The following is a 19392-nucleotide window of genomic DNA, read 5'->3' on the forward strand; positions in this document are numbered from 1 at the left end:
ATTTTTCAAAAATGTTATTTTACCATTTTTTTCTTATGCTCTAAACAATGTAATGACATGAAAAAATACTAAATTCACAAAGCTTTTTATTTCTGGTTCTCAGGAGGATATATATATATTTTTTAATAATTACAGTCTTGCTCGAGAACTCCGGTCTGACGCACACGGGTTCTCGCGTTATTTCCGTATCACTTCTCGGACCAGACAGAGCTGTCGGCGATTCTTCCTATTGTAAAGTCATGCAGTGTGTAACCCTCTTTCGCCGATCCATCGTGCAATGTGAACACCGCAGCAACTGAATGCTACCCCAGATAGTCACGCAGTGTGAAAACACCGGCGATCCGACGACTTTGACAATCGTGCAGCGTGAACTCGGCATAAGGCAGCAGCTCGCGCCGCCACGTCATCTTAAAGCTGATTGGCTGTGTTGTGAATGCGGAAGTGAGTCAGTGTTTGTGTGAATCAGGGTAGCTTGAGCTCAACGGAATACAAATGCGCTCATTGTTGTATATTCTCATAATAACATAAAAAAAACATCTTAAAGGCGTTTTAGTATGGAGGCGCAAGATGGTGCGCGTGTCCGAAATGAAGATGTTCCTCCTCAGAACCAGGATCTGAGTTTTCTGCTGCCAGCTGGTATGTAAACATGAGTGCACTGCGTTTACTCGCATCTCTATTAATGATATCGAATCTGTGACTGGCTTATTAAAGGACAATAGAAACACTAATTTGATCTTTTAGAGCGCAGTAATGCGGGTCTGATCAGCAAATGACTAGAACACACCGAACGCTTTATAGCTCAATACGATTAGTTACACTGTACAGTTTGTGAGGCAATAAGACACATTAGTTACACTGTCTTATCTTTAACAAGCCATTATCAAACATGAAACCGTGCTTAATGGATCAGTAAATGAGCAGTCCTCTTTTTGTTTGAAAAGTAATTCTTTTCGATATTTTGGCTGATGCAATGTTTTTCTGGCATTTCAGGAGATTTAGGGATTTTAAAATATTTTCCATAACATACAAACTTTAATATTTTCATTCAATTTGAAGCACATTGTATACTTTTAATTTTAAAACATTATTAGCATATTAAAAACAAATTAGCATATTTCATGGTATTTATAAAAGTTGTTAAACATAGTGTAATGAGAAATACAGCAAAGATAAATAAGTAGATTCTTATCTGTCTATTATTCATTTTAATAATAATTTGTATTTATTATTTGATTATTCAGCCAATTGATTTTTAACTTTTGTAGTGTTTCACATCTGCTAAATGAGTAATACACACACACACACACACACACACACATATATATATATGTATTATTAAAGCTTCATGACATTTTTGACTAATGGAATGTTTCATAATGTCTTATAATATTAATATTATTATAATAGTTAATAATACAGTAATATAATAATAATATATATATAGATATATATTTATAATTTTTAGTGCTGTCAAACGATTAATCGCGATTAAACGCATCCAAAATAAACGTTTTTGTTTACATATGTGTGTGCATTGTGTATATTTATTATGTATATATAAATACACACACATGCAGCATATATTTTTATATATTTATATTCATATAATTTATATCATATATATATTTAATATATAAATGTAACATATTTTTTCTTAAGTATACACATGAATGTGTATGTATTGACATAATAAATACACACATATATATTTGTAAACAAAAACTACTTTTATTTTGGATGCGATTAATTGTTTGACAGCACTAATAAATTGATATAATATATAATGATATTTTCGACTATTTGAATGTTTCATAATGTAATATTTATGCTATTCATTAAATTTGTTACTGATACAGTTACCAACAATAATCAATTGTATTGCAGTCTATTTATCATGCTTTCATAAAGTGCATATAGATTTTGCAGTGCCTGGATTGTGAAAGTGTGATATTTTTTGTCACCAGTGACAGCTTTCCTGTCCGAGTATGGCTGGTATGCGGCGTTCACGTGTGTGGGAGTGTATCTGCTCCTCCAGCATCTCCGCAAGAACAGATCCACAGACAGCCAGAGCTCGCCCGTCTCCACCAGCAGCCAAGGTCAGAACCCACAGTGACTGCTGTCTGCAGACTGAGGTGTTAAGAGATGTGTGTGTGTGTGTGTGTGTAATAGCAGAGGTGTGCGTGTGTGTGTCCCGTCTGCAGACCCGGACTCCGTGGTGAGGCGTCAGGTGGCTCTGGAGGCGTCCCGCAGGAGAATGCAGGAGGAGCAGGACGCTCGAGCGGCAGAGCTCAGAGAGAGGCAGCAGAGGGTGAGTGTCACGCTGCAGGCCACGGCCGTTTGTCTTTCTGTACTCATGCTGCTTCCTCTCATCTGTTTAGTTGGAGGAGGACAAGAGAAGACAGAAAATTGAGATGTGGGATAGCATGAAGGAGGGAAAGAGTTACAAGGGAAAGGCACAAGTGAGTCTCCCGTGACTAATGTCTCCAGGCCTCGGGCGTCAGGTGCTGTGTTTACATATTATTTCTCATTTCCAGCAGAGCACAGAAGAGGCCACTTCCTCCAGCTCACTGAGACCAAAGACAGACAAAAAGCCCCTTCGCAACAGTGGTACGCAAGCGTTACATTTGCTCTTGTGATTATACTAATGGTTAACTCCATTAAAATTTGTTTTCATTTTTTTGGTGGTCATTTCTATAATTATACAAAATTAATTACATGAAATACAGTACAAATATAGAATGAAAATATGAAAAATAAAGCAGGTTTTATGCTTTTAATTTCAAAGTATAAATCTATATTTTAGTGAATGAAAACTCTATTAAAATGAAAATTTTCATGATTTACTCGCGCTCATGTCATTCCAGTCCTGTATGACTTTGTAAATGAGGCAATCATTCTCAGTTTTTGAGTGCATTAACCCAATAAATCAACCTATTTTACACTTTTAGTCTAATATTTCACAGGGGACAATTATTCTGGTTGTTCATTTATATTGCAGTGGTATTCATTCCTGTTTCTTGTGTTTTAAAACACTTTTGGTTGTTTGCTTCTATAACTATAGAAAATGAAATAAAGAAGATACAGTACAAAAAAAAAAATATATATATATATAAAAAAAATGAAAAAATTGCAATGATTTACTCTCCTTCGTGTCATTCCAAACCTGTAAGACTTTCTAAATGATGCAAACATTTTTTGAGGTCACTAACCCAAATAATAATAACCCATTTTTCAGATTAGGCCAATATTTCACAGGAGAAAATTATCCTGGTTGTCAGTTGATATTGCAGTGATATTTAAATATGAACGTTTCTTTGTGTTTTAAAACAATATTGCCAAATAAATATGAAATTAGATATGTATGATTATATAGGAGTATTATGAGGTTTTAATTTAATCATATATATATATATATATATATATATATATATATATATATATATATACACACACACATACACACAGGTGCATCTAAAAAAAATTAGAATATTGTGAAAGTTTTTTTTGTGTAACTTTCATATATTCTAGATTCATTACGTGTGTGTGTGTGTTGTAGGATACAGTCCTCTGTCTGGAGACGGAGGAGGAACGTGCTCCTGGAGACCCGGCAGGAGAGGCCCGTCTGCAGGTGGATGAGGTTAAAGTGCGGTCAGACTGACCTCTGACCCTCCATAGGAACACACAAATATTATCTGAATGAAGCTATCATTCTCTCATCACAGGACAATAGCAAATATGGTTATATTACATAAGGGTCTTCATGCACACTTTCATGTTTTTCTGGTGACAGGCTAATCGACTTGTGCATTGTCTTTTTACACACACTCATGTCGTTCCAATCCTGTATGCGGTTATTTTTTTCAGTGCAATAGTTTTTTCAGTAATCTTTTTTTGGTGCATTTGCAGGCAGAATGACATGAGTGTGAGTCGAGGACAAAATGTGTATTTTTGACTGTTCTTTTAACTTGTGTGTTTTAAACACTTTCATGCACATTATGATTAAGACGCTATTGCCTGTTTGTATGATTGACAGCTTCTAATGACGCCTCCTCATCAAAGGTATTAATACTCCTGGGGCGGGCTGATGATTTTCAGTAATAATCGTGTTCCTGTTTTTATCTTTTTGCACTTATGAAGGCTGGGCTAAATAAACACCTAGAGAGAGTAAATACAAATGCTAAGTTTATATCATTGAAATGTTTGTATTCTGTTGTAAAAGCAGGTTTGTGACAGATCCATCGATGCTGTGGTTAGTGATGTATAATAGCAGCCTGCTGTATGTGGTGTGAGGTCTTTGCTGTTTCCTTTGGAATGACGTGTCAAAGGCATTGTATTGTTCTCGCTTTATAGTTTCTCAGAATAAAAATGCATACTTACTCAATGTTTGTCTTATTTGTCAGGCCAACACAATTCACTGTATTATCCTCAGTTTCAGGACCATCAAAGTAACAATGTATACTTTTTAATGCATAGGAAATAGCAAAGTGCTTTTTAGGACATAAAGGAAAAACTTTTTTTTTCTAAACACATTACAGATTTGTAGTATTTCATGATAGCAGGGTTATAGTTAACTAATACCATAAAAAAACATTTTCAATAACGAACTTTAAAAATAACATCAGAAATAATATGAAAAATAAAAACTTTTTTTTGAAGCAATAAAATAATAAAAAGGAGCAAATGTATTAAAATTAATAAAACTATATTAATAAATTATTAATCATTTATATATAAAATATATACTAATAAAAACTAAACATCTTTAAAAAAAAGAATAAAAGTGACAAAAACGAAATATATATATATATCTATATAAACAATATTATCTTGATACTAAAATAACATAAAAGTAATTCAGCAGAAGAAGGCAAAAATAAAATAAAATTCACCCTAATGCTCAGTTAATTATGACATCGTAATAAAAACAATAAAGTAATATATCCATATTGTCTGTTTAATATGTTATCCATATGCGTTGCGACATGAAAACACTGCAGAAGAGGAAGGACCCGACTAAAATACAAACTATAATCTCGCGAGGACACACTTTATCCACAAGGTGGCGAGATTAGCACGTGATTTACAACATAACGGTTTCCGTCGCAGTTCTATAAAAGGGAGGAATTCCGTTACAAAACTATAGAATTAGGATTAGGACATCATTATCTGACTATTAAATAGGAAATATAAATATATCATTATCATATTACATTGAATTAAAAAATATATATTGAATTTTACATAAAAAAGCTGAGCGTGATCTGATTAAACTTATCTTATTGCAGTATCCAAATATAATGTAATAATATAATAATATGGTGAGAAAATATTTAAATAAGCCTCGAGGTGATTGCTAGATTTTGTTAATAATTAAAATAAATATTATAGCTTGTTTTTTCTTTTAAAATCTTTCTTTCTTTCTTTGATATTTAGTTCTCTTCAGAAGGAAATGTGCATAATCAACAACGTTTTACTCGGAGACTTAAATCTAGTTTTAAACTTCTTCGCTAATTCTGTAAAAGCTAATAGAAAAGTGGCTTCTGGTTTGACAAATCTACTTTTATTACATACATAATACGATTTATTAAATCAAATTCCATTGTATTTTTTGTGTAAACAAACAACAGATTTTTTCCCCAAATAAATCAAACTGATTAGAGTTTCCTGGTGAATCTTACAAAAGAAGGTTCAGTTCACGAGAAAAAAGACACGACGCTTTTCCCATGCATGGAACGTCATCAGCCAACTGTGCGCAGCCACTCCGCTCGGCCAATCAGCGACGAGCTACGGCGCCTCCGGCGTGTCAAAAACCCTCGACGGTTAAACCGAGTCGCCGCAGACGCGTTTCTAGCGCTCGCGCTCACTCACAATGGCAAGGTAGTCGCGAGAACGAGGATGCAGCCGCACTTCTTATGACAGCAGACCGTTCATTTCCCCTGACTTATCACCGATTCAGGCGCGAAGCGACGGAGATACGTTCACGAAGCCGATCGTGGCTCGAGAGGAGCGGATAGTCGGCGATTAGATGGCAGTGGCTGGTGATCTACGGGGATTGGAGCGCTGCAACGTACTCGGCAGCGGCGGTAAACTGTGATCAGCGGTGACCATGCTCGGACCCAAACCCAGCCTTCTGGACGGGACTGCAGCAGCGGCTGGCGTTTAAAAAACACGAAGGCGTGAAGACTTTAAAACCCCGAGCGAACCGGAGGTGTGAGCGTACGCTGAAATGGCAGGCAGAAGCCGCAGGTCGTGGTTCAGCGTGCTGCTGGGGCTGGTGGTCGGGTTCACACTGGCGTCCAGGCTCATCCTGCCCCGGGCCACCGAGCTGAAGAAAGCGGGTCACAAGCGGCGGGCGAGCGGCGGAGGCACGGGCGGCTGCGGAGGAGGAGCGGGGATGATGATGATGATGAAGAAGGAGTACGGAGCGGCGCTGATGCCCGGCGCGGAGAAGCCCGCGGTGCCCCGGTCCAGCAGCTTCCTGTTCGTGGGCGTCATGACCGCGCAGAAGTACCTCAACAGCCGCGCCGTGGCAGCGTACAGGTAATTCAACGCGTCTGCGGACGAACAATCGCCATGGTAACCGTACTTACCGCCCAAATATGGCAGAGTTACGACTACTGTGCTGTTGCCACAGATTTATCGTAGAAGTAACTTGACGATTATATTCTTTTTTTCAAAATTTTTTTTTTGACAGAGACAGTGGTTAATCATTGTAAGGATGGAGAGAAGTCAGGGCTATCCTGGGGATGTTTTATTTCAGCTTTTTGACCGCAGTATTTGTGTTAAAAAATGTGTGTGTGTGCGCGCGCGCGCGCAGGCGGGGAAATATTCTTCCGTGTACGTGAAATCACCATGGAAACCGTAATTTCTGCCGAAATGTCGGTTAGTTTTTACTTCTGTTACAGAAAAGTAAAGTCGAAATAATAGAACCCGTTTTCGTATTTAAAAAAAAAAAGTGGAAAGTGGTTACCACGGTAAATTGTGGGAAGGATATATAGAAGTCAGGGATAGATATTTTATTTCAACGCGTCTGTGTACGAGAAATAACCATGGTAACCGTACTTTCCGCCCAAATGCGTCAGAGTTACGTTGTAGTTACTGTGCTGGTTGCCACAGGTTTATGGTTGTGTAGTAGTAGCGATAATATTCGTGTTTTTTGGCGTTGACTGGTTACCAAGGTAAATCATGGTAGGGATGGAGAAAAGTCTGTAAATTATGCTGTAGATATTTTATTTCAGCTTTTTAGACATCGTTATTTGTGTAAAAAAACAAAAAAAATCACTTCAAAATATTCATAATTCAATGCGTCTATGTACGAGAAATCACCACGGAAACTGTAATTGCTGCCGAAATTTCATAGTTAATGTGTACTTCTGTAAAGTAAAAATTATTTCAATGCGTAATCTTTAAAAAAAATTACCACAATTTTATTGTAGTGGTAACAGTAATTGTATGGTAATTCGGTGGAGACCGTGGATACCATGGCAAATTATGGTAAGGATGGAGAGAGACCAAGGTTATGCTGAGAATTTTTATTTTGTTTTTTTTTGCTATCATTTCTTTTGTCAGGCGTAAGGGAATTATATGTAATTAAATGCATCCATGTACAAGAAATCACAGTGGTAATCATAGTTTCTGTCAATATCATTTTTTTTAACTTTTATGTAAAGTCAAAATAATTTATAGCATCTTCACTTTGGATAAAAGCATCTGCCAAATGAATAAATGTAAATTATGGTAAGGACTGAGAGAGGTTATGCTGATTCATTTTATTTCAGCTGTTTAATCAGCATAATAATTAAACAAATTCATCATGGTAACCGTAATTTCCTCCAAAGTGTCATAGTTACGTAATTTTATTTCTGTAGTCGTTATAATTTCATACATGCTCTTTTCCAAACTAGAAAGAAAGAACAGGGTTATACTGCATCGTTTTAAATCAGCTTTATTTCCTCTTTTGGGGTTTATAGGAACGAAGAATCACCATGATTACTGTAGTTTCTGCCCAGGTGTTACAGTTACTACATAATGTTAGTTCTGTAAAGTCATAATAAATCTTTAAGTAGTATATGAAGCCTTCACTATCTTCCTCTCGTTTTTAGTGGCACTTTTGAATAATGCCAGTTTATCACATTATTATTATTATTATGGGAGTAGTATTTGTGTGGTACGTTGGCAGAGACTGTGGTTGGTAATTTGTATAAGGATGGAGAGGACAGAGATGTGCTGAAGCAAGCATTTATGTCATACGTTTAATCAGCAGTAATTCCTCGCCGGAGAGGTTTTTCAGGGTGAATTGGCGGGGTTGGCCTTTGTGGAAAAGCCAGAGCATCATGGGAGTATTTATGATGGCTGATTCTCTTGTTGCTGTATTTCCTACAGTTATAGTTCTGCACAGGAGCGATTTGAAGATGTCCTCAAAGGATTGCAAAACCACATTACTTCCCCTGGTCTACAGTCGCCGTTATTTAATTGCATTGTTTGATTTGTATTTGTAAGCAAGATGCATGCATATTTCATGCAGGAAAATGAACAAGGTTGTCTTTCACACCAGATCTTGGCAGTTTCTCCGGTTTTGAGTGCTGAATGTCAGACTGACACCATGTCTCCACTGCAGAAGTGTGTGAAAGGTTAACACGGTATCTCTGGGTTCCCCTTTAGTTTGCAGAGAACAGGAAGTAGGGTTTTGTTCAAATGAGATGTTGGCAAGCAGAGTGGATATTATCTGAAGGAAAACAGTGCAGCTCTTCCACGTGCTGACATGCGGGACACTGAGTGCATTTCAGAGGCTCGTGCTCACTTGTCTGCAGTGTTAAATCATGTGCATCTCCTGAAGCTCTGCTGAATTGATTCAGCTGCTGTGAGCGTCCTCCTACAGGGTCATGACAGTATTTGGCATTTTATCCTCGTGTTGAGTGCTGCATTTAGTTTATCGGTTTTCTTTCCACATGTTTATAGTGAATCAACTTGGGACTTTTGTTTTTGAACCATGTGAATCATCCTAATGCTACTCTCTGCTTAATCTTTTCATCAATCAGATAATAACTTGTGGTGTTATTTCTACTCCGAAGTCTTAAAGTACTAATTATGTCAATAGCACTTAACCTATAGGTTTTTGTTTGTTTGTTTGTTTGTTTGTTTTTAAATGATCAATGCTAATATTTACAGTCCATAATTAGGATTTTCCATATTTGTATGGATTTCCATTTTTTCTGACCCGAAGTATGACCAAATCTCGGAGTGATGCACGGCGGCACTGTGATCGTTTACACGTGAGCAGCTCATGATCCAGTGTTTTCAGTATCCCGGAGCTGCTTGGTTTGCTGTTCTAAGCAAGCACTGCGAGTTTGGGTTGAATTTGGGAATGTGCATTTGAAACCAACCATCTTTACAAACTTGAAATGAGAATTGTTTATAAATCTGTTCAGCAAAAGAGAACCTTTAACATCTCCCTACAGTTTCTCACCAAAATAAAAGCCCTAGTTTAATGTTTGAAAGCAAGACATCCATAAATATTAGTATTGTAATTTTATTATTATTATAACAGTTTTTTTATTTTACAATACAATAATATTATTGCAACAGTAATATATTTTTTCCTTTAACTATTATTTTAAATAATAATAATAATAACTTTTATTATTATTATTATTATTATTGTTGTTGTTGTTCAGTCATATTGCTCTTGATGTATGGTGACCTTGAGTGATCTGAGGCCCTGTCCACACGAACGTGGTTATTTTTAAAACCACATCTTTTTCTAAGTGGTTTGGCCGTTCGTCCACACACAAACGCCGCACCAGGTCACTGAAACCGAACATTTTTTAAAACTCCTGCCATGGTGAAGATTTTCAAAAACTCTGTTTGTAGTGTTATTGTGTAGACGGCGAAACCAGAGTTTTTGGCTTGTGACGTCAGAGCCTGCACTGTTATCTCCGCCTACTGGAAACTTTTTCAGGCTTCTGATTGGCCAACATGGGACATGTTGTGTGGACATGGCCTGAAAGGCACCTTAAATAAAATGTATTATTTTCATTGTTATATTCAGTGGCATAAAACGCTTTCCTACACATGCCTGAGGATACTTATATAATGCTTGTTTTACACAAAATGTAATGTACCCAAAATTACTTAATAACTAACATTTAAAAACATGGTTTTTGGCAGATTGATAAGAGGGGATTTATTATTATTACGGTGCTCACACACACATTTCTCCTTTTTTTTTTTGCATCATGTAGGACCTGGGCCAAGACCATCCCGGGCAAGGTGGAGTTTTTCTCCAGCGAGGGTTCAGACACAACAATCCCCATCCCCATTGTGGCTCTGCAGAACGTGGACGACTCGTACCCTCCACAGAAGAAGTCCTTCATGATGCTCAAGTACATGCATGACCATTACCTGGACCAGTTTGAGTGGTTCATGCGAGCCGACGATGACGTCTACATCAAAAGTGAGAAGCTGGAGAGCTTCCTAAGGAGTCTCAACAGCAGCGAGGCCTTCTTCCTCGGTCAGACGGGCATGGGCGCACGCGACGAACTGGGCAAGCTGGCCCTGGAGCCGGGCGAGAACTTCTGCATGGGCGGCCCTGGCGTGATCATGAGCCGTGAGGTGCTGCGCAGGATGGTGCCCCACATCCGCCAGTGCCTGCAGGAAATGTACACCACCCACGAGGACGTGGAGGTGGGCCGCTGCGTGCGCAGATTCGCCGGCGTCCAATGCGTCTGGTCCTATGAGGTAAGAAGAACGTGCAATACACCTGGATACTCTTGTAAAATTACAGGGCCAAACCACAGCGATCAGGGTACCATTTGCATAATTATTAGTGTCCTATATTTCCTCCAGCTCAGGCTCGAGGTTTCTAATGCATATTGTTTGAAATCAGCCTCTTCATTGAACTCCCAGAGCTGCAATTTTTGGGTCCTGGAAATTATAGGTTGTAGCGAATTAGAAAAGGCCTGCGTTCTTTTCACCATCAAAACTCCCAGGCGGCTTTGATCCTTCAAAGGGTTTCGCCGATACCTGACCAGGTATTACAGAGAGAGCCGGACAATAGTGGAGTGCAGCCCGTCTCTACTGTTCAGGGATGGTGGGTCTAGATCAGCTGTTTTATCTGAGCACTTATAGGAAATGAAGCTTTGGACGGTGACTTTTTTGAAAGGGTGACCTCTGACCTTGGAGAGATGAGATGAGTCATCGTCTCTTCAATGGATGGAGTTCATAATGTGCTGTGACAGCCTCTTACTCCCCTTCTCTTTTTGTGAACATGAAAAGACTGAGAAATGCTTTGTAAAAAGGAGTCATTTGCATCCAGGTGAATCTCATGCACTGTCCAGAGAACATGTCCGTCATATTTCACACAAAACTAAACATTTTCTCTCTCTCTCTTTTTTTTTTTTGCATAACAATTACAAATTTGACATCATTTTCCAGATGATTCCAAGACCCAGTTCTTATTACCATGATGCTTTCATTTGGAATTTCTTTTGTGATTGTAGTAATTTTAGATTTTTGTTAGATTCTTAGCATTTGTCATCCATTTTTAAAAAAAATAATTTTGTAAAAAATTATAGTAAGGTCCCTTTAGTTAACATTAGTAACTGCAATAACTAACAATGAGCAGTACATTTGTTCCAGCGTTTATTGATCTTTGTTAACAACTGTTTATTGTTGGTTCATGTTAGCTCAGGTCCTTTAAATGATATTAACAGACAAACATATGATTTTAATCATGTCTCAGGAAATGTTGTTAATATTAACTAAGATTAATAAATGTTTTCATTGTTAGTTCATGTTAAATAATGTTGACAAATACAACCTCTTTTTAGAAAATTTGACTTATTACAGTAAAATTACATCTGTATTTGTTCTTACATTACTAAAGTGCATTATAAAATATAGTAATATAAATGATATTTATGAAAATGAAGAACATTTGCTACCATCAGTTCTCATTAATCCAAAAATCATTCAATCTTATTACTGTAATGTGAAAATATATATATAGCTGATTTGAATTAAATCAAGTCTTTATATTACAGTAATTTAGGTCTAATCGAGTAAAAACTACTGTTTTGCAGTATTGAAAATGTATTGAGAATGACTGTTGCAAGTAAAAAGATCTGGATGCATTGCGATTATGAGCCTAATTTGCTGCTTTTTCATGAAAATAATTTTTACAATGCAAAATGTTACCATGGCCCTAAAATACAAATAGTCTTTATCATGCTGAAATATGATTTTGTGAAATGTGACCCGGGCATGTTGCTCCATCTACATCTCCAGGTGTTTACTATGGAAAAGGGAAAGGAAACTGATATTTAGTACGGCTCTTTTATGTTTTACATGGATTTCCTTCTTTTTCTTTCAAATAGACTTTGGATTCAGTCAGACGACGTGATGCGGCTCTTTCCCATTTTCGACTAGTTTTGAGTAAAGCGCTTTGCATTTTTCTCCAACATCTCGAATAAGTCTTTGCGTATCGTTTAGTCTACCAAGACCATCCGTCAAGGCGAGATTACCTTTTTTCCATCTGCTCCCGATGAAGGAGCCACATGCGCAATCCGTCACTGTAAACGTGACATCGCTTTTCACAAATTTGCAAAATGGAAAAATTAAAGGGTTGGAAAGTTATCAGAGGTGCTCCATGAGTCTTTTTCGGCTTGTGGAATGGGGCGGAATTGGAACCTCAGAGTCTCCCCCGTGACTGGGGCCGCTGGGATTTTAATGTGCATTTGATGTGTGCTTTAATTACAGCCGTGCAGGATTAGTTAGAGACGGCACAGCTGGGCAACCTGCTATTAATGTCGGAGCGTTCGGCCCTCTGGTTCTTTATGGACCTACTGCACTGCAAGTCTCAATGGGCCCCGCGAGTAAAGTGACCTCAAAGACCTCACAGCTCAAAATGGCAGCCTGTTACTCCCTTAAATACTGATATTAAGCGTCTTTGTCTGTTTAGAGCTTCTCAGATGTGTATCTGTCTGTGCTGCCGCTCAACTTCTGTTTGTTTATAGCCAGAGCGCAAACAGTCTCATCTGAGCTCTGCTTTGGGCTGGCAGCTACTTGAGATGAGTCCTGTGCGCAATTTAATTGGCTGTAACGAAACGGACACATTTTCTCTGAATGCACGTTTAGTTCTAATTTGACTGTACAGTTACACATGATTCCTCGATTGAACACGGGACTCGAGCCGTATCCAGAGGCCAGGATATCACAGTGACGTGTGGGTGTTTTTCACGGACAGACAGTCTTTTATCTAATCTTTTACTCTTCAGCAGACTGATATCAAACCTTGGCAGTGCTCAGCCCCGGAGCTTGTCACCTGTGTCATATTGAAGCTGTCGATCTGGGATGCGTCCCGCAGCTGCTCTGGTGTCTCTCACATGCTGACCTTGTCCTGCCCTCATCGCTGCCTTCCACATTTTAGTTTCTAAACATAACCGTTCTGTCTTTGCCACTCCTGCTGAAGTGTGCATTTGATGGGCAGTGCCTCTGGCTGGTAGTGACTAATATATAAAATGACCGATTTGGTGATATACATACTAGGGTTGGGTATTGTTTAAATTTGATCAATTCCAATTCCGGAATTTATGGTTTAAAAAAAGTCAAACATTTAGATATCAAACATCTTTATTCTGTCTCTTTTTGCAAAACATTTAATTGCTGCTGAATACCATGAACAAAAATCAGCCGGCTACATAAAACTGGACTCGATTAAGAGCTGTTTGTTTGCAAAATAGAGCTGCACGATTCTGGATAAATTTAGAATTTTATTTTATTTTATTATTATTTTTTTAAATTTAATTTTAATTAAATTAATTTAATTAATTTTTTAATTCTGAAGAAAAAAATATAAGACAACTAAACAAAATCTCATGGAATTTATGAATGGAATGATTCAATGACTCACTCAAGATTTACTTGTTTCATTACTGGATGAATCGGTGTATTTGAATGAATCTCTTGAATGAATGAATCAAAGACAAATATATTTTTAACAGCCCCTTTTTGCCACCTAAATAAAAGATGCGCAAACAGGAATTGATAGGTGAAATTTTCATTTTCATTTTACAACAAGTATCTGATTCCTGACCTTAAGTATGGATTCTGGAGATGGAATTGATTTTTGACTCCCAACCCTAGATATACACTTCTCTTCCATTCTATTTTGGGATCCATAAGATTTTTTATGTGTTTGAAAAGAAGATTTTTTTAGGCTTGCCAAGGCTCCATTTTATTTGTTCAAAAATACAATAAATTATTATTATTATTATATTTTTTATAATAAATATTTGATCATTAATTAGTATTATTGTTTTTATTATTAATTATATTATTATTATTATTTAAGACCCATTTTGTCTCTTTAGTAATATACAAGTGTTAAATTTTAACATTAATTCTGAAAATAAATATTTAAAATATTATTAGTCATAATAATATTTATATTTTCATTTAAAAATGATAAAATTATAAAGTTGAATTAGAACATTTAAAAATATGAATTATAAATGTAAATAAAATGTATATAATAGTAATAAGAATGACGTTATATTGAGCATTTATAATAATATTCACTCATTCTAATATGCTGATTGGAATGAATGAAGAAACATTTCTTCTTATTATCAGTGTTAAATACAGTTGTGCTGTGGTTTGTGGAAACCCTGATACAGTGTCTTTTCTTTGATCAGAAGTTTCTTTGATAAAGTTTTAAGAGCTGCAGTTCTTTGAAATCTTTTGTAACATTATAAATGTGTTTACTGTCAGTTTTGACCCAGCTGTAGTGTAATTTCTCATATCGTACATCCTTAGCTCATGCTGTTGTGAATGCATATTAAAGTTTGCATCTTTGTGCTTTTTAGTAAAACCTAGAAAGTTGTTGTGTAACACTCTCAGGGAAAGTCCTTAAAAATCCCTTTTCTGAAGTGTGTTATTGAGTGTAGACACACTGAATGCAGAAGTGAAGGCGTCTTGTTCAGCGCAGCAGTTTGGCTAATCTTTACACCAATTATATTGTCACAGATGTTCTGTCTAAATGACGTGTGGGACTTCAACTCGCAAATTACAACCGAAAGAAGAGCTGTCTTAGCTATTCCAAACAAATGTGCCAATTAGGAGTGGTGCAAAGTGGTAGTTTGTTCCATTGAAAATAGCGAACAGCCCTCGAGCAAGAACAATGCAAGATGCTCCTCGCTTGTTGTGTTGTACGCGTTTTGTCTCCAGTCATGTGACTGAGTGATTGCTCACATTCTGATTGATATTGACAAGCCATTATTTAGTTGTCAGCTCATCTGTTTGCTCCGAAAACAGCCGTAAATGGCGACACAAAGAATGGAAGCTGAAAGCCAATATTGGGCTCCACATTTTTTCCATCTGCGCCCCTAGATTTATGACTCTATTGTCACTAAACTGTCAGTGCATTTATTTGGTCAGGTCGTTGTCTTGCTAGCATAGATAGACCCTCTCAGAATCGTGCACAGTAAGGCCAGGGACATTTTTATTGATCAAGTAAATTGCAAAAAATAAATTAATACTTTTATTCAGCAATCTCAAAAAATCCATCTTTGCATTAAAAATATATCAAATTTTTCACAAAAGTCAGAAAAGCACAACTGTTTTCAACATTGATAATCAGAAATGTTTATTGAGCAGCAAATCAGCATATTAGAATGATTTCTGAAGGATCATGTGACACTGAAGACTGGCGTAATGATGCTGAAAATTCAGCTTTGCATCTCATAAATAAATTGCATTTTACAATATATTAAAACAGAAACCAGCTATTTCAAGTTGTAATAATATATCATAATATTACTGTTTTTACCATATTTTTGAACAAAGAAATGCAGCCTTGGTGAGCAGAAGAGACCTGGGTGTGTTTTGATTTGCCGTTGTCTTTGAGTCTTTTCTCCTTCACACAGAGTGTGTAATGGATACGTCTCGTCTGGCCTGCAGCCAGGCCCTCGAGTCATTTTGACATCTATCCTCATGCTGGCGTCATGCCGTGACTATATCTGCTTCAGGTTCCCATGTAATGATGATTGCATCTGTCTGTGAGTTTTCAATTGCGGGCGCTCTCACGCATGATTCAGCTCCCTGTGCAAACTCAGCAGAAGTGAAACTTGCCTTTTCAAGCACGTATTTCCACGCATCTGTTGTGTCAGTGACAGTGTGACCACAGATCTGTATCATAAAGGTCATAGACTTTCACCGAGTTGCTATTTGGCCATTGAATTTGAGTTGCTGTCGGTTAATGTTATTCAATATGGTTTTGATCAGCATTTTGCTTAAGTATGGAAAACTTTTGGAGCGTTGAATTGTCTTGGAACAATTAATTAAGACCTTTTAGAAAATAAGTAGGGTCGGTTTTGTTTTCATTTTGGCTTTTGTTTGTTTGAAATTATGGTTCATGTGATTGGGGAAAAATGCTTTTTAAGACAATTTAGGCTATGGCAGATACTCAAAATATTGAGTTGTGTTTTAAACTGTGTCATATGGCTGAAGTATGTTGATGTTGTTTTAGTTTTCTCTGCTACTTAAACCGCTTCATGATCCAGACCTCTGTTCTCTCACCTTCTCTATGTGTTGCATAGTGTGTCAATAAGACTTTGGTTTCTTTTTCTGCTTCGACATTCACAGGAAGTCAGCCTCCCACATGCATATTCTGTTCTTCGAGCTCTAACAAACAAATGCCTGTAATCGCGTGAGTCTATTTCTTGCCACTCGGCGAAGCCCGGAATTATACTGCCATGCAGTCCTGTATTTTGTGGCCATTTTCATGGAATCTTTTTTGGAGATCTATGCAAGATGGGTCATTATTGCGCTCAGTTATAGTATTTTGAGGATTGGCGGCGGTGCGCAGATATGTGAAGCTTTTCTCAAAAGCTCAAATAGTTTGTGCCGGAACTTCACCCGCAATGTTTGTCCACCATAAAAAAAAAATTTGGGGGGTTATTGTGCATTTCCATGCATCGCTGTGGCATTATAACAATGGATGGAATTTTGTTTTCCATTATATTTGATCTGTTTTAAAATATAATTGCCGGTAGATGGCATATAATACGTCATAGATGCGCTCTCAAAATATTCTGTTCACTTCTAAAGAAAGTGGTATTTTAATGGATTAGACCAGGGACCCTCAAATCTGGCCCACGAGATCCACTTTCCTGCAGAGTTTAGCTCTAACCCTAATCAAACACACCTGAGCATGCTAATCAATGTCTTCAGGATCATTAGAAAATCACAGGCAGCTGAGTTTGATCAGGGTTGGAGCTAAACTCTGCAGCGCATTGGACCTCCAGGGCAAGATTTGAGGAACCCTGGATTAGACTCTCCCAGAATGCTCTGCAATACACTTGGCAAAAACAAAGTGATATTTTAATTCAGCAAGGATGCATTAAATTGATCAAAAGTGAGACATTTATGTTACAAAAGATTGTTTTGAACTTTCCATTCATCAAAGAACCCTGAAAAAATATATCATGGTTTCTGTTTTGAACATTGATAATCAGAAATGTTTCTTGAGCAGCAAATCAGCATATTAGAATGATTTCTGAAGATCATGTGACACTGAAGACTAGAGAAATGATGCTGAAAATTCAGCTTTGATCACAGAAATAAATTAGATTTTAAAATATATTACAATACAAAACAGCTATTGGAAACTGCAATAATATTTCAAAATTTTACTGTTTTTACTGTATTTTTAATTAAATGGTGAGCAGAAGAGACTTCTTCCAAAAACATTACTGTAAATCTTACCGACTACAAACTTTTGAATCGTAGTGTTTACTAGTCTTTATTTTACACTGAGTCCTAAATGAATTAGAAATGATCTGTTTACCCAACATTTACAGTGGGGGAAAAAAGTATTTAGTCAGCCACCAATTGTGCAAGTTCTCCCACTTAAAAAGATGAGAGAGGCCTGTAATTTTCATCATAGGTATACCTCAACTATGAGAGACAAAATGAGAAAAAAAATCCAGAAAATCACATTGTAGGATTTTTAAAGAATTTATTTGCAAATTATGGTGGAAAATAAGTATTTGGTCAATAACAAAATTTCATCTCAATACTTTGTTATATACACTTTGTTGGCAATGACAGAGGTCAAACGTTTGCTGTAAGTCTTCACAAGGTTTTCACACACAGTTGCTGGTATTTTGGCCCATTCCTCAAGAGCAGTAATGTTTTGGGGCTGTCGCTGGCGAACCCGGATTTTCAACTCCCTCCAAAGATTTTCTATGGGGTTGAGATCTGGAGACTGGCTAGGCCACTCCAGGACCTTGAAATGCTTCTTACGAAGCCACTCCTTCGTTGCCCGGGCGGTGTGTTTGGGATCATTGTCATGCTGAAAGACCCAGCCACGTTTCATCTTCAATGCCCTTGCTGATGGAAGGAGGTTTTCACTCAAAATCTCACGATACATGGCCCCATTCATTCTTTCGTTTACACGGATCAGTCATCCTGGTCCCTTTGCAGAAAAACAGCCCCAAAGCATGATGTTTCCACCCCCATGCTTCACAGTAGGTATGGTGTTCTTTGGATGCAACTCAGCATTCTTTCTCCTCCAAACACGACAAGTTGAGTTTTTACCAAAAAGTTATATTTTGGTTTCATCTGACCATATGACATTCTCCCAATCCTCTTCTGGATCATCCAAATGCTCTCTAGCAAACTTCAGACAGGCCTGGACATGTACTGGCTTAAGCAGGGGGACACATCTGGCACTGCAGGATTTGAGTCCCTGGCAGCGCAGTGTGTTACTGATGGTAGCCTTTGTTACTTTGGTCCCAGCTCTCTGCAGGTCATTCACTAGGTCCCCCCGTGTGGTTCTGGGATTTTTGCTCACAGTTCTTGTGATAATTTTGACCCCACGGGGTGAGATCTTGCATGGAGCCCCAGATCGAGGGAGATTATCAGTGATCTTGTATGTCTTCCATTTTCTAATAATTGCTCCCACAGTTGATTTCTTCACACCAAGCTGCTAACCTATTGCAGATTCAGTCTTCCCAGCCTGGTGCAGGTCTACAATTTTGTTTCTGGTGTCCTTTGACAGCTCTTTGGTCTTGGCCATGGTGGAGTTTGGAGTGTGACTGTTTGAGGTTGTGGACAGATGTCTTTTATACTGATAACGAGTTCAAACAGATGCCATTAATACAGGTAACCAGTGGAGGACAGAGGAGCCTCTTAAAGAAGAAGTTACAGGTCTGTGAGAGCCAGAAATCTTGCTTGTTTGTAGGTGACCAAATACTTATTTTACAGAGGAATTTACCAATTAATTCTTTAAAAATCCTACAATGTGATTTTCTAGACTTTTTTTCTCATTTTGTCTCTCATAGCTGAGGTATACCTATGATGAAAATTACAGGCCTCTCTCATCCTTTTAAG

General features: G+C 37.5%; 2 protein-coding genes and 1 long non-coding RNA gene across 5 annotated transcripts in view; 2 read left to right on the forward strand and 1 right to left on the reverse strand.

Moving 5' to 3' along the window:
* Nucleotides 1–270: 270 nt before the first annotated feature.
* Nucleotides 271–19392, reverse strand: part of LOC107562911 (uncharacterized) — a 21695-nt gene continuing 2573 nt past the window's right edge. Inside the window, exons 2-3 of the long non-coding RNA XR_001606050.1 lie at nucleotides 13441–13444; nucleotides 271–389 (exon numbers count right to left, since the gene is read on the reverse strand). This is a non-coding gene — a long non-coding RNA (uncharacterized lncRNA). The remainder of the gene's footprint in view (nucleotides 390–13440; nucleotides 13445–19392) is intronic.
* On the forward strand, nucleotides 428–4381 carry selenos (selenoprotein S). Of its 3 annotated transcripts, none has more exons than XM_016247604.1 (6): nucleotides 428–636; nucleotides 1965–2096; nucleotides 2202–2308; nucleotides 2379–2463; nucleotides 2535–2607; nucleotides 3557–4381. In XM_016247604.1, exons 1-6 carry the CDS (start codon nucleotides 555–557, stop codon nucleotides 3663–3665), a joined length of 588 nt encoding a protein of 195 aa, XP_016103090.1. In that variant the 5' UTR covers nucleotides 428–554; the 3' UTR covers nucleotides 3666–4381. The 3 variants fall into 3 exon arrangements, with proteins under 3 accessions (XP_016103090.1, XP_016103099.1, XP_016103105.1); XM_016247613.1 differs by having other exon boundaries at nucleotides 2379–2459; XM_016247619.1 differs by having other exon boundaries at nucleotides 2379–2459; nucleotides 2538–2607.
* The window catches only part of LOC107562679 (chondroitin sulfate synthase 1), a 95301-nt gene continuing 81747 nt past the window's right edge, over nucleotides 5839–19392 (forward strand). Inside the window, exons 1-2 of the mRNA XM_016247370.1 lie at nucleotides 5839–6540; nucleotides 10242–10737. Of these exons, the coding sequence (XP_016102856.1) occupies nucleotides 6227–6540; nucleotides 10242–10737 (810 nt within the window). The 5' untranslated portion in view covers nucleotides 5839–6226. The remainder of the gene's footprint in view (nucleotides 6541–10241; nucleotides 10738–19392) is intronic.

This window comes from Sinocyclocheilus grahami, unplaced genomic scaffold (genome assembly GCF_001515645.1).
Source record: "Sinocyclocheilus grahami isolate Dianchi unplaced genomic scaffold, SAMN03320097.WGS_v1.1 scaffold24.1, whole genome shotgun sequence".
NCBI classification, from domain to species: Eukaryota; Metazoa; Chordata; class Actinopteri; order Cypriniformes; family Cyprinidae; genus Sinocyclocheilus; species Sinocyclocheilus grahami.

Excerpts from the sequence above, each read along its gene's own strand:
- selenos (XM_016247604.1), top strand. The coding sequence starts at position 555 with ATGGAGGCGCAAGATGGTGCGCGTGTCCGAAATGAAGATGTTCCTCCT. Across the intron at positions 2,309-2,378 it reads TCAGAGAGAGGCAGCAGAGG|TTGGAGGAGGACAAGAGAAG; the intron begins GTGAGTGTCACG and ends TCATCTGTTTAG. Across the intron at positions 2,464-2,534 it reads CAAGGGAAAGGCACAAGTGA|CAGAGCACAGAAGAGGCCAC; the intron begins GTCTCCCGTGAC and ends TCTCATTTCCAG.